General features: G+C 43.5%; 1 protein-coding gene across 1 annotated transcript in view; it reads left to right on the forward strand.

Annotated features, from left to right (window-relative positions):
- Window positions 1-3,650: 3,650 nt before the first annotated feature.
- Window positions 3,651-11,760, forward strand: part of LOC143957712 (cytosolic phospholipase A2 gamma-like) — a 56,648-nt gene continuing 48,538 nt past the window's right edge. The window contains exons 1-4 of the mRNA XM_077467407.1: window positions 3,651-3,826; window positions 6,327-6,349; window positions 10,008-10,092; window positions 10,923-11,068. Coding sequence (XP_077323533.1) covers window positions 3,812-3,826; window positions 6,327-6,349; window positions 10,008-10,092; window positions 10,923-11,068 — 269 coding nt within the window. The 5' untranslated portion in view covers window positions 3,651-3,811. The remainder of the gene's footprint in view (window positions 3,827-6,326; window positions 6,350-10,007; window positions 10,093-10,922; window positions 11,069-11,760) is intronic.

Raw genomic sequence — 11,760 nt, forward strand, 5'->3', positions numbered from 1 at the left:
CTCCTTAGAAGAGAACTGCAAAGTGGTCTCCTTTAATATGGCTGCTGCACTTCTGCATTATTCAATATTCAGTCCTGTCCACACTACAGAAGGATAATACAGAAGCAACAAAGGAAGAGGTTTCCCAGCAGTTATCAGCTATATCACAATGTACAAACATACCCCATGCCAGTTACAGTTATACTGTGAGCACACCTGAACAGTATCCTGACTTAGTCTATAAGGGTGTCCTTACCATGAGTGCCAGAAAGGTATTTGATTCAGTGGCGTGGCTATGGGGGTGCACCCAGATGGCAACCAGATGACATCCCCCAGAGGGGTGACACCCAAGCCACGGCGCTGCTGCCATTCTCTATGGTGGGATTAGGACAGTAATAGGGTTACTAAGGACATTAATAAGGGGGGATTAGGACATTAATGGGGGGGACTGAGGACAGTGATGGGGTCACTGGGGACAGTAATCGGGGGCTAAGGACATTATTGTGGGGGACTAAGGATATTATTGGGAGGGACTGAGGACAGTAATGGGATCACTGAGGACATTAATGGGGTGGGACTGATGACATTATTGGAGGGGCTTCAGGTCAGTAATAGGGGCCTGAGAACAGTAATTGGGTCACTGAGGATATTATTGGGGGGACTTTGGACAGTAATAGGACAAGAATTGGGTCGCTGAGGACAATAATGTGGGCCTTACTGATCCACTAGCCTTCTCAGTGCCCTACTAGGGGAAGGGGGGTGACACCAACCCCAGTGACGCCACTGATTTGATTTATTCAACACCCACTTGGGGACTATTAAACAAACTTTGACTGCTGGCAAGGTCAAACCACCAAAAAGCTGTGATGAAGGTGGGGTGGGGATGTCAGGGTCTCCACCTTGGCCAATCAGAGAATGCTTTGTATTCATTCAGAAAATGTAAAACATTCTATGAATGGTGCCCATGCTGAGTGGCCAACCTCCTGTGTTCACAATGCAGCAAGCCAACCACCCTGTAGGGGGCAAATAAGCTAGTGGAGATCACTGGAGATGCGGTGTAGTAGCAGTGTAGCCAGTGGTGGCTGGTGCTCAAAATTTTTGAGGGGGCGCAAACAAACAGAAAAAATCCCATCAAACGCAGACACTGTGCCCATCAGTTTCCACCACTGTACCATCAAACGCAGCCACTGTGCCCATCAATTGCTCCCACTGTGCCCCATCAAACTCAGCCACTGTGCCATATCAAATGCTGCCAGTGTGCCCCCTGCTGGCCCACCATCTGCACTTACCTGTCGCGGTGGGACAACTCCTCAATGTCATCTCCCGTCCTCTCCACCCATCCTCTGCTATGAATGAATGCCTGGCATCCAATCGCAGTGCCTTTTGTTTCAGCCAACCAGGTGATGGGTAACAGATCTGAACACCTGATTGGAGGAGAGGCGATTTAATGTTAGGAAAGCAAATATTTATTTGCTTTTCTAACACAGCAGAGTGACCTGTGAGCGCCCAGCATAGCCCTCACAGGTCACCTTTTTTGACACCTATTAGAGCCTATGGCTCCAATCAGGTGCTTCAAAACCTCCCCCCACTGATGTAATTTGGCACCCTGCACCCGAAAAGGTGCTGGGCACCTTAATAGGGGGTGGCAGCGGTGGCCATAGATAGATGCATGCAATGCATTCATCTATCTATTGGTTCTGGGGGAGTGGCAGGAGAGAGGGGGCAGCACCTTTGCACCCTTAATGCATGGGCCGCCTCTGAGTGTAGCAGTGTTATAGTGGGGGTGTAGTAGTTGCGGTTGCCAACTCATTCCTTTTAAACTTAACACATATTAATTACACAGGTTCTGTGACTGATTATGGTGTAAATTAAACTCACTTGGTGCCTTATCTGCATTAAACTAGCCTCAGAACCTGTATAATTAATATGTGTTCAGGTTTGAAGGGATGAGGTTGCAATCCTGGTAGTAGTGCTGTAATAGTGGTGTAGTACCAGTGTAGTAGTGCTGTAGTAGAGGTGTAGTACCAGTGTAGTAGTACTGTAGTAGAGGTGTAGTACCAGTGTAGTAGAGGTGTAGTAGAGGTATAGTAGTGCTGTAGTACCGGTGTAGTAGTGCTGTAGTAGAGGTGTAGTACCAGTGTAGTAGTGCTGTAGTAGAGGTGTAGTACCAGTGTAGTAGAGGTGTAGTAGAGGTGTAGGCAGCCAGTGATTCCAGCTTCTAGAGAGATCTCACAGGTATGGTATATACATAGTTACATTGATCCATTGTAACTACACATAAAACATCCATACCTGGAATTCAGAACTTCATCTTTCTTGTATAAACTACGACTCCCATCAGTCCCCATATACTGGAGATGAAGAAAGGCAGACATGGGTGTTGTTCCCCTTGAGTGACAAGCATGGCTGCCTCCACAGATTCAGGGGGGAAGTGAGTGTAGCCCCCCAGGGACAGATATTCCATTTATGGTGAGATGCTCCCAAAGGGTTAATCACACCTGAAGGGATTCTGATTGGCAATTTTCCTCATTAAAACCCAACAAGTTCATCAGCTGCTCGGTAATAAAAGTCACTCCCATTCTGATTACTTTGCACACTGACATCACCCAACACAAGGTAAGACTGCAACAAAGTTCCCTCCAATCCTTGCAATGTACATTGATCAGGTAGGGGGGCTTGTTTGTTTCTTCACCAAAGTGGGGGGTCCCTGTTTAATGTCTTGTGTGAGAATGTAATAATAATGAAGAGAAGAGGAAGCTCGGGGGGGAAGTCTTCCCATTCACAGAGTGAAGCCTGGGACATTGTTGTCTGTGAATGGTGTGGAGTAGAGGGAGGTCGGGGTCCCACCTCAGTACTGGGGTCTATGAGACCTGCAGAGCTTCCATCCAAGGTGGGGGGTCTGTACAGCGGGGGCTCTACTAATCCAACATGGGAATGAGGAGGGAGAATAAAGACTGTGGAGGGGGGAGGACTTTGTTGTAATGGAATGTCTCCATATGCTTCATCCTAGGGAAGATCGTTCTTCACAACGTTAGTCTTTTGTAGCTTTTATAGGTTATAATCTTACATTGAGGTCTGCGGCTCCATGGAAGAGGGGTGTTTGGGGTCCCCCCCCCCCCCTACAAATCGGCCCTTACTAATGGAACCTGGCATGTTCTGATGCGGACTGCTGGAACAGAACCAGACTGGTAAAAACAACCCCCGTTGGAGGTGTCGGGGGTCCCACTAGGGTCTCCACCTCATTCCTCTAAAACTGACCACATATGAATCACACAGGTTCTGTGGTCATTAAGGTGGTAACTAAACTCTGTGCTTTATCTGCATTACATTAGTCTCAGAACCTGTATAATGAATGTGTTTGGGTTATAAAGGGATGAGGAGGCGACTCTAGAATAAGGATGATCTCAGGCGTGTTCACATGCTCCACGTGTAGAGACCGCAAGGAAGTTGGCGCTGCGCTAATAACAGGCAGTCAGACATTCCCCTGATGTGCGGCTGTAGAGGTCGGGCAATTTCTCACTGCCTGTTTTTAGCGTGTGCCGTCTTCCTGGCGGTCTCTACACGTGGATCAATGGAACACGCCGGAGATCATCCCTACTCTAGAACCCCCCCAATGATACAATGTGAGGTCCGGATTATACGAGGCTAAAAACTCCACACGTTCCAATAAACCTTCCCAACCACACTTCTCCCATCATCTGATTACTGGTACAGCCATCTCCATCCCGTCTTCTGTATATCTGAGCTCCTCCTCTTCACAAGTCTTACTACTGCATTCTGTTTTATCAGATTTACATGTTGGGAGATAAGCGGTGACCTACCTTCATCTCCAATGGCGGCCAATGAGGTGAGTGACTTTCTATTCATTTCCATCAGTGATAGCAAATCATTTCATGGCAGCCAATCAAAATGCATCCAGTACTGGATCCTCTAATAAGAGATCTCTGTGGGAAAGAAATTCAAACTTGTTTGGCTTTGTTTTTTATCAATGAAAATCCTTTTTATCCTGGGATCACACTTGTGTGGTGCAGGACACAGCATGTGATTCTCACAGGAATTTTGTGTGGCTCGAATCGCACCACATTCACACAACAATGGTAGAGGGCCCCTTTTTATTCTATCTATCATTTTTTTTTCTGAGCTCTTTTGGGGTGTTAATTTCACATTAACACCTGCAGCAGACGTCATGAACGCCCCATCCAGGTCACGGCTTCAGGGTCTCCTCGAACTTTCGAACACGGCAAAAGTTCAGACCTGAATAACAAACCCCATTGAAGTCTATGGGACCCGACTGTCAAAAGTGCCCATTTTGATGGCGTATATGCAGGTACCTGGGCATACAATGGTTATAGGGGGTCCGGTCCTGGGGGACGTGTATCAATGAAAATAGTTTGTGACAAACCTTAATTTTTAAATGAGCAGTGATAAAAATTAACATTTTTACTTAATCCTTAACCACTTCAGCTCTGGAAGAATTTACCCCCTTCCTGACCAGAGCACTTTTTGCATTTTTGCACTGTCGCTTTAACTGACAATTGTGCGACGTGGCTACCAATCAATTTACTTTTTGTGGGGGGAAAAAAAAATAGAGCTTTGGTGGTATTTGGTCACCTCTGGTTTTTATTTGTTGCACTATAAACAAAAGAGCAACAATTTTGAAGAAAACACTTTATTATAGCCAAAAAAAAGTTTCCTCAGTTTAAGCCAATACGCATTCGAACCAATTTTTGGTAAAAAAATCTCAAGCGATTACTGATTTGTTTGCGCAAAAGTTATAGCGTATACAAAATGGGGGGTTAGTTTTATGGTATTTTTTATTTTAAATGGCAGCAATCAGCTATTTTTATCGTGACTGCGACACATCGGACATTATTGACACATTTTTGGGACCATTGTCATTTATACAGCAATCAGTGCTATACAAATGCACCGATTCCTGTGTAAATTACACTGGCAGTGAAGTGGTTAACCAGGAGGTGGCAGTGTAAGGGTGTGTTGTGAACTGTGGGGGGTGTGGCTGTGTTGTACACATCACTGATCTCTGCTCCAATCACAGGGAGCAGAGATCAGTGTCGCTTGTTGCTATGCATAACGGTGAGATGCTTGTTCACTATATCATCTCCCTGTTCTTCCTCCCCCGTGAGGTGATTGCGGGTATCCCTGCAGCGATCGAGTTTGCGGGACCCACGCGGACTCCACTTGCGGTGCTTCCCGTGGGAGTGCCCCCGCCCAGCTGCTTGGCTAGTACCCTGAGCCGTGGTGAGAGGATGAAGAGGGCTTGGTCATCCACTCTACCAAGTCTTTGGCATGATGCGGCTCAACACGTCCAGCTACCGAAAATAAGGACAAGCGTGTCCCATGGCCACGTGCTGATGATGACGATGCACCGCGTCCACGACCAGCACTGTTGTCTCTAGACACAGACCCTGTTTGCCCTCTTTTATCGTCTCGTGCTTGTCTGCCTCTCCTTGTTGGCCTTCCAGACATGGTAATGGCCTGCAGGGAGATGGGTCATCAATGTAGAGCACTGAGAACAAGATGGGAGATTTGTTGGATACATTCTGGTGTGACTTTGGATAGAAGTAACGGGTGTGTAAAAATTGGTGTTTGGGTGTCGGTGGCGCCTTCCCACCATAACCCTATAGAGGAAATCCTGATGACAGCGAGAATTGGCCTTCCTGTAATTGTAATGATCTCCTCCTGTCAGACGGGTGCTGAGAAATTGGTCTTTGGGTGTTAATTGTGCCCATGAAACCTACACCAAAAACCTCCCCCCTTCTCTCCTTCTGAAGGAAGTTCCTGAACATCCAATCAGGAGAGCTCCCACCCCGGCTGTATATATACATTGGTGGGTGGGAAGTGGTTAAAGGAATATTTCAATTTTATTTCACTTTAAGCATTAAAAAAAAATCACTGCTTCTGAAAATGGGCCATAAAGTTTTCCTTGATCCATGTCCCCTGGGGCAGGACCCGGGTCCCCAAACACTTTTTTTATGGCCATTTCCATAGAAGCCTTTAAAATGATCCCTTTTGGTTTCTCATGTTGGTGCCCCATAGACTTTACCGGAGTTCCGGTGGCTTTTGAATTTGCCCTGATCTTGTGCCCGGGCCGAACCGTTCCCCATCCCCCACCTTCTACCTTCCTTTCCATGAAGCTCCTGATAACGGATTTGTTATTCCCACCGACTTGTAGAGATGAAATGAGTGGAGCAAAAATCAATGTGTGATGTGTGAGATCTCCTCCGGGGTCACAAGAACTTCTCATTCATTCTGGGAAAATGTGTCCTTTTGGTTTGTATCACCAGACTGTTCCTGAACATCACAATGTGTCTTTTGTGTCTTCACAGGGAAATCTTCATCTTCTAGATGGGTAAGTAAAGGGATTTTCACTCATTTTTACTTGGTGCTTTTTCTACAGAAGAACAAAAAATGAGACATTGGGAGGTGCCGGCAACATAAATCTGCCATCCTGGATTTCACATATCTTGTCATCAGAACTTTTATTGGTGGAATCCATATAAAGTGATCTGATCCAGAAATGAAGGAAAAGGTTTCCTGTGACATCGGGGGTTTCCCAGGGACCCTACGGGGGCAAGCATTACCAGCAGGAAGCCGAGATGGACTTGTCTCTCGTCTTTCTCCTCTTCTGGGAAGGCTGTTACAAGGCTAAACAAGGTTTAGGAGTGTCTATGGGAATGGTTGGTGGGTTTTTCCAGAAGCACATTTGTGAGGTCAGGTACTGATGTTGGACAAGAAGGCCTGGCTCAGTCTCCACTCTAATTCATCACAAAGGAGTTCTATCGGGTTGAGGTCAGGACTCGGGCCAGTCGAGTTCCTCCACCCCAAACGCTCATCAATATCTTTATGGACCTTGCTTTGTGCACTGGTGTGCAGCCATGTTGGGCACAAGATGGAACCATCCCCAAACTGTTCCCACAAATTTGGGAGTATATAACATTTTCCAAAATGTCTTGGCATGTTGATGCCTTAACAGTTCCCTTGACCTAAGGGGCCAAGTCCAACCCCGGGAAAAAAACAAACCCCCCCCCCCCCATCAAATGATTTGGACCAGTACACAAAGTAAGGTCCATTAAGACATGGATGAGTGAGTTTGGGGTGGAGAAACTTGACTGGCCTGCACAGTCTTGACTTCAACCGAAAACCTTTGGGATGAAAAGGAGAAAAAACTGAAAGCCAGGCCTTCTCATCCAACATCAGTGCCTGACCTCACAAATGCTCTTCTGGAAGAATGGTCAAGCATTCCCATAGACACTCCTAAACCTTGTGGACGGCCTTCCCAGAAGAGTTGAAGCTGTTATAGCTGCAAAGGGTGGGCCAACTCAATATTGAACCCTACGGACTAAGGCCCCCATACACACTATTAGATTTTCTGCAGATTTTTATCTTCAGGTTTAACAAAACCATGTAGTGCAAGGGCCAGCCTGATTGCATACAAATTGAAATTCTTAGAGTTTACCAACATTATATGGTTTTGGTAAATCTGAAGATGAAAATCTAATGGTGTGTATGGGGGTCTAAGACTGGGATGTCACTAAAGTATGTCCCAGTACTTTTGGTAAAATGATGTATATGCAGTACAAATACCCCTTCTATAAGTTGTCTCACAAGATACTTATGGGGAATATGGGGCCTCTTTTTAGGCATGTATACAGATAAAACCATATATTTGTTACAGAATGAAAGCATACGACATAGATATTGGGGCTGACATGGTACCAATCTATACATTTAAATTCACAAATCTTGTGTATATTTAATGTATTGACAAGGCCCAACACGTCTCCATTATGACTTCATCCGGCACATTTTGGGTCTTCCTTCACCTAAAGCCAGAGGGGAGAAATATCAACTGATCAGCCTAATAATGTTCTATATGTTCAGCGTTGTGGAGCCAAGAGATGGCCAGACAGGGTCTAGATGATGAAGAGCTCACAAGGAAACGTCGGCTTTCTATATTATGATGCACAGATACTCCCAGATAGGCAGTAGTTCAGGTATTTGAAGTACCAAGTAGGGATGAGCCAAACACCCCCGGGTTTGGTTCGCACCAGAACTTTCTAACGGCCCAAAAATTAGTGTGAACTTTAGAACCCCATTGAAGTCTATGGGACTTGACCGTTCGAAATAAAATAGTGCTAATTTTAATGGCTAATATGCAAGATACTGTCCTAAAAAGGGTTTGGGGACCTGACTTCTGCCCCAGGGGACATGGGTCAATGCCTAAAATGTTTTTAAAAATGGCCCTTTTTTTCGGGTGCACAGATTTTAATGATGCTTAAAGTGGGGGGAAAAAAGTTAAATGTTCCTTTTTAAATATCATGCCGGGGGGTGTCTATAGTATACCTGTGAAGTGCCACGTGTTTCCCATGTTTAGAACAGTCCCTGCACAAAATGACATTTAATGGAAAAGTCAAAAAATGTCCATAGTAGCCCCCATGACCAGCCCCTTTTGGGTCTTGTACGGATACTAAGGGAACCCCATACCCATATTAAAAAAAGGAACAGCATGGGACCCCCCAGACCCTATATACTCAGAACAGCAGTATACAGGAGGTGTAAACAAGACAGGGACTGTGTAGGTTTGCTGTGTTAAGTAGAATCTGTTTGTAATTTTGAACTGGTACATTTATAAAGTGTAGCTCCAGTCAAATATCTTGAGCTTTTAGGAAAAACATAAGGAAGGGTTATCGCCCCTGTATAATTTGTTTTTCCGTCTGTCCTTCCTCTTCCAAGCAAACCTGGCAGTATGCTGCAGCTTGTGGAACATGACTGCTAGATTGCTGTCTTTCTTGAGCATCCCCTCACTCTGTGCTCACGCTACTGCCTTCCTCTAGCTGAGTATCATCATCAGAGCCTACAAAACACTGGGCATCCTCCTGGAGCATGTACCCAACACTGCGCTCAAAGAGCTCAGGAGGACGTGGTGGGTCTAGGGATGGAGTGACTGATGACATTGAGACTAAGGAAGAGGATGCGTTGGCGGCTGCTGCTTGGTTAGTACCCTAAGTCTGAGTGAGAGAGGATGAAGAGGGCTTGGTCATTCACTCTACCAAGTCTTTGGCATGATGCAGCTCAACATGTCCAGCTGCCGAAAAAGGACAAGCATGTCCCATGGCCACCTGCTGATGACAATGCACCGCGTCCACGACCAGCACTGTTGTCTCTAGACACAGAGCCTGCTTGCCCTCTTTTATTGGCTCGCGCCTGTCTGCCTCTCCTTGTTGGCCTTCCAGACATGGTAATGGCCTACAGGGAGATGGGGAAAACCAGCCATTGGGTAGTGTATATTGTGCTGGAGGCACACAACACCCACTAACTCTGGCAGATGGCTCAATTAGAGAACAGCAATAAAGGGTAGATACAGGTGTATTCTGCGGTGAAGGCACACAACACCCACTAACTCCTGCAGACGCCGGAACACTACACAAGGCTGGCGGCCTTATATAGTATGGGGCGTGTACTACTCAGCCTGATGCCTGTGGCCAATCATGGCTCTCCTCACTACCGGCGCTGTGATTGGCAATCATGACCCATCAATGTACTACAATGGCGCAGTGCATTGTGGGCCGTGCGCGCCGCACGAACGGCTCGTAGAGTTCTGGATTCACCGAATGGGTGAACAGCCGGTGTTCAAGTCAAACATGCGTCTGAAACGAACACCAAGATCATCCCTAGTACCAAGCGACCAAAGCTCAGTGTGATCCTAGGTTCAGACTTGGATGTCAGCTCATCCTTCGTGTCAATACAGCTGGCTCTGCCAAGTGGTGTTGCCTCTGAAACTATACCAGCACCATTAAATGGGAGGTCAATGAGCCACAACTCATGGAACCTTAGAGCTCCACAGGACCCAGGATGAGAATAGCGGCTTTAATAGGAACACTTGATCAAAATGGGAATTTTTCCCACTTTGGGGAGATTACTACTCATTTGCTAAAAAAAAAAAACTAGTGAATTCCATTCTATCTTGTCTCTGGATTAACTTTGTTTTTGTTTTTCACACTTGATAGCGCAGAAGGGGAAACCGAAGCTGTCCAGGCAAGGATGGGTAAAGTAAAGGAGACCCTTTTGTCCTTGGGAATGAATGTTAAACAGGTAAGTCTTAGTAGTTTTGTCTTGTAAACCAAGTAAGTGTTGCTCCAGACCTGCTCCTCTCACCTGTCCATGAACAAACAAGGTGCTGGCCCCAAGAAGGCTATTCTTGCTCACCATTGTAAGGAATAGGCAAATGTACTACTTTGCCCAGCTGTTGCTGATCTTTGCTTTCTGCCTGCCAATCTGGTGCTTCATTGCCTTGGCTAAAGCCAACTTCCACCTGCTTCCTGGCCCTGCTACCATTTCCTGCTCTGGTGCAAAGCTGCTCCAACATCCTGTCCTGAGGACTGCAACTTCCAGCTCTACCCGCATAAGGAGCGGGCACCACCAGCCAGCTACTCTGGTACTTGTGATACTCCATGCCATCACACTCTCTGCCTCCACCTTTAGGAGTGTAGGGCAGGAGGTGCAAGAGTCCTCTGACATTTTCTAGTCTTCATTCCATATGTGATAGTACAGCGGCACTCATGTCTCCGTCCAGAAGCCACCACTTCCCTAAAATGTCTCACCATAGTTACAAAAAATAACCCAAACCATTCATGACAAAACACATTAAGGAAGAGGGGCTTCTAGATGGAGCCATGTTACAGGTATACAGCTGATGATTGAATAAACAAATTTGGAAGAGTAGAGATCAGATCACAACTCACATTTATTTTTTTGCTATTATCATATATATGGTAAGATTTCCCTTCAACCTTCTACTATAACTTTACACAGATGTTGATTTATCCCATACTTGTGTTCCCTTATTTGTGCTATTTTATTAATTTCTTACCACTGTTCACTCCATAATCCATCTAAAGTAGACCTTATTTCTTTTTCTGAAGAATTGTAACCCTCCTGTAATTGCGGTCTTGGGATCTGGAGGTGGACTCCGTGCCATGGTTGGCTTTCTGGGAACTATTTCAAAGCTGTCTGAACTCAACCTTTTGGGTACCGTGACCTACCTCAGTGCGATATCTGGAGCAACCTGGTATATTTATATTCTAACAATTTGTATAGCAATTTATTGGAAGTATATTTTTTTTATTGTGGATATTTTTAACCACGTCACACCCAGGGTAATTTAAAAAAACTTTAATAATAATAATAATAATAATAATAATAATAATAATAATAATAATAATAATAATAATAATAATAATAATAATAATAATAATAATAATAATAATAATAATAATAATAATAATAATAATAATAATAATAATAATAATAATAATAATAATAATAATAATAATAATAATAATAATAATAATAATAATAATAATAATAATAATAATAATAATAATAATAATAATAATAATAATAATAATATAATAATAATAATAATAATAATAATAATAATAATAATAATAATAATAATAATAATAATAATAATAATAATAATAATAATAATAATAATAATAATAATAATAATAATAATAATAATAATAATAATAATAATAATAATAATAATAATAATAATAATAATAATAATAATAATAATAATAATAATAATAATAATAATAATAATAATAATATAATAATAATAATAATAATAATAATAATAATAATAATATAATAATAATAATAATAATAATAATAATAATAATAATAATAATAATAATAATAATAATAATAATAATAATAATAATAATAATAATAATAATAATAATAATAATAATA

The sequence above is a fragment of the Lithobates pipiens genome, unplaced genomic scaffold (genome assembly GCF_037356315.1).
Source record: "Lithobates pipiens isolate NorthernLeopardFrog02 unplaced genomic scaffold, aLitPip1_a1.2 Scaffold_55, whole genome shotgun sequence".
Taxonomy (NCBI): Eukaryota; Metazoa; Chordata; class Amphibia; order Anura; family Ranidae; genus Lithobates; species Lithobates pipiens.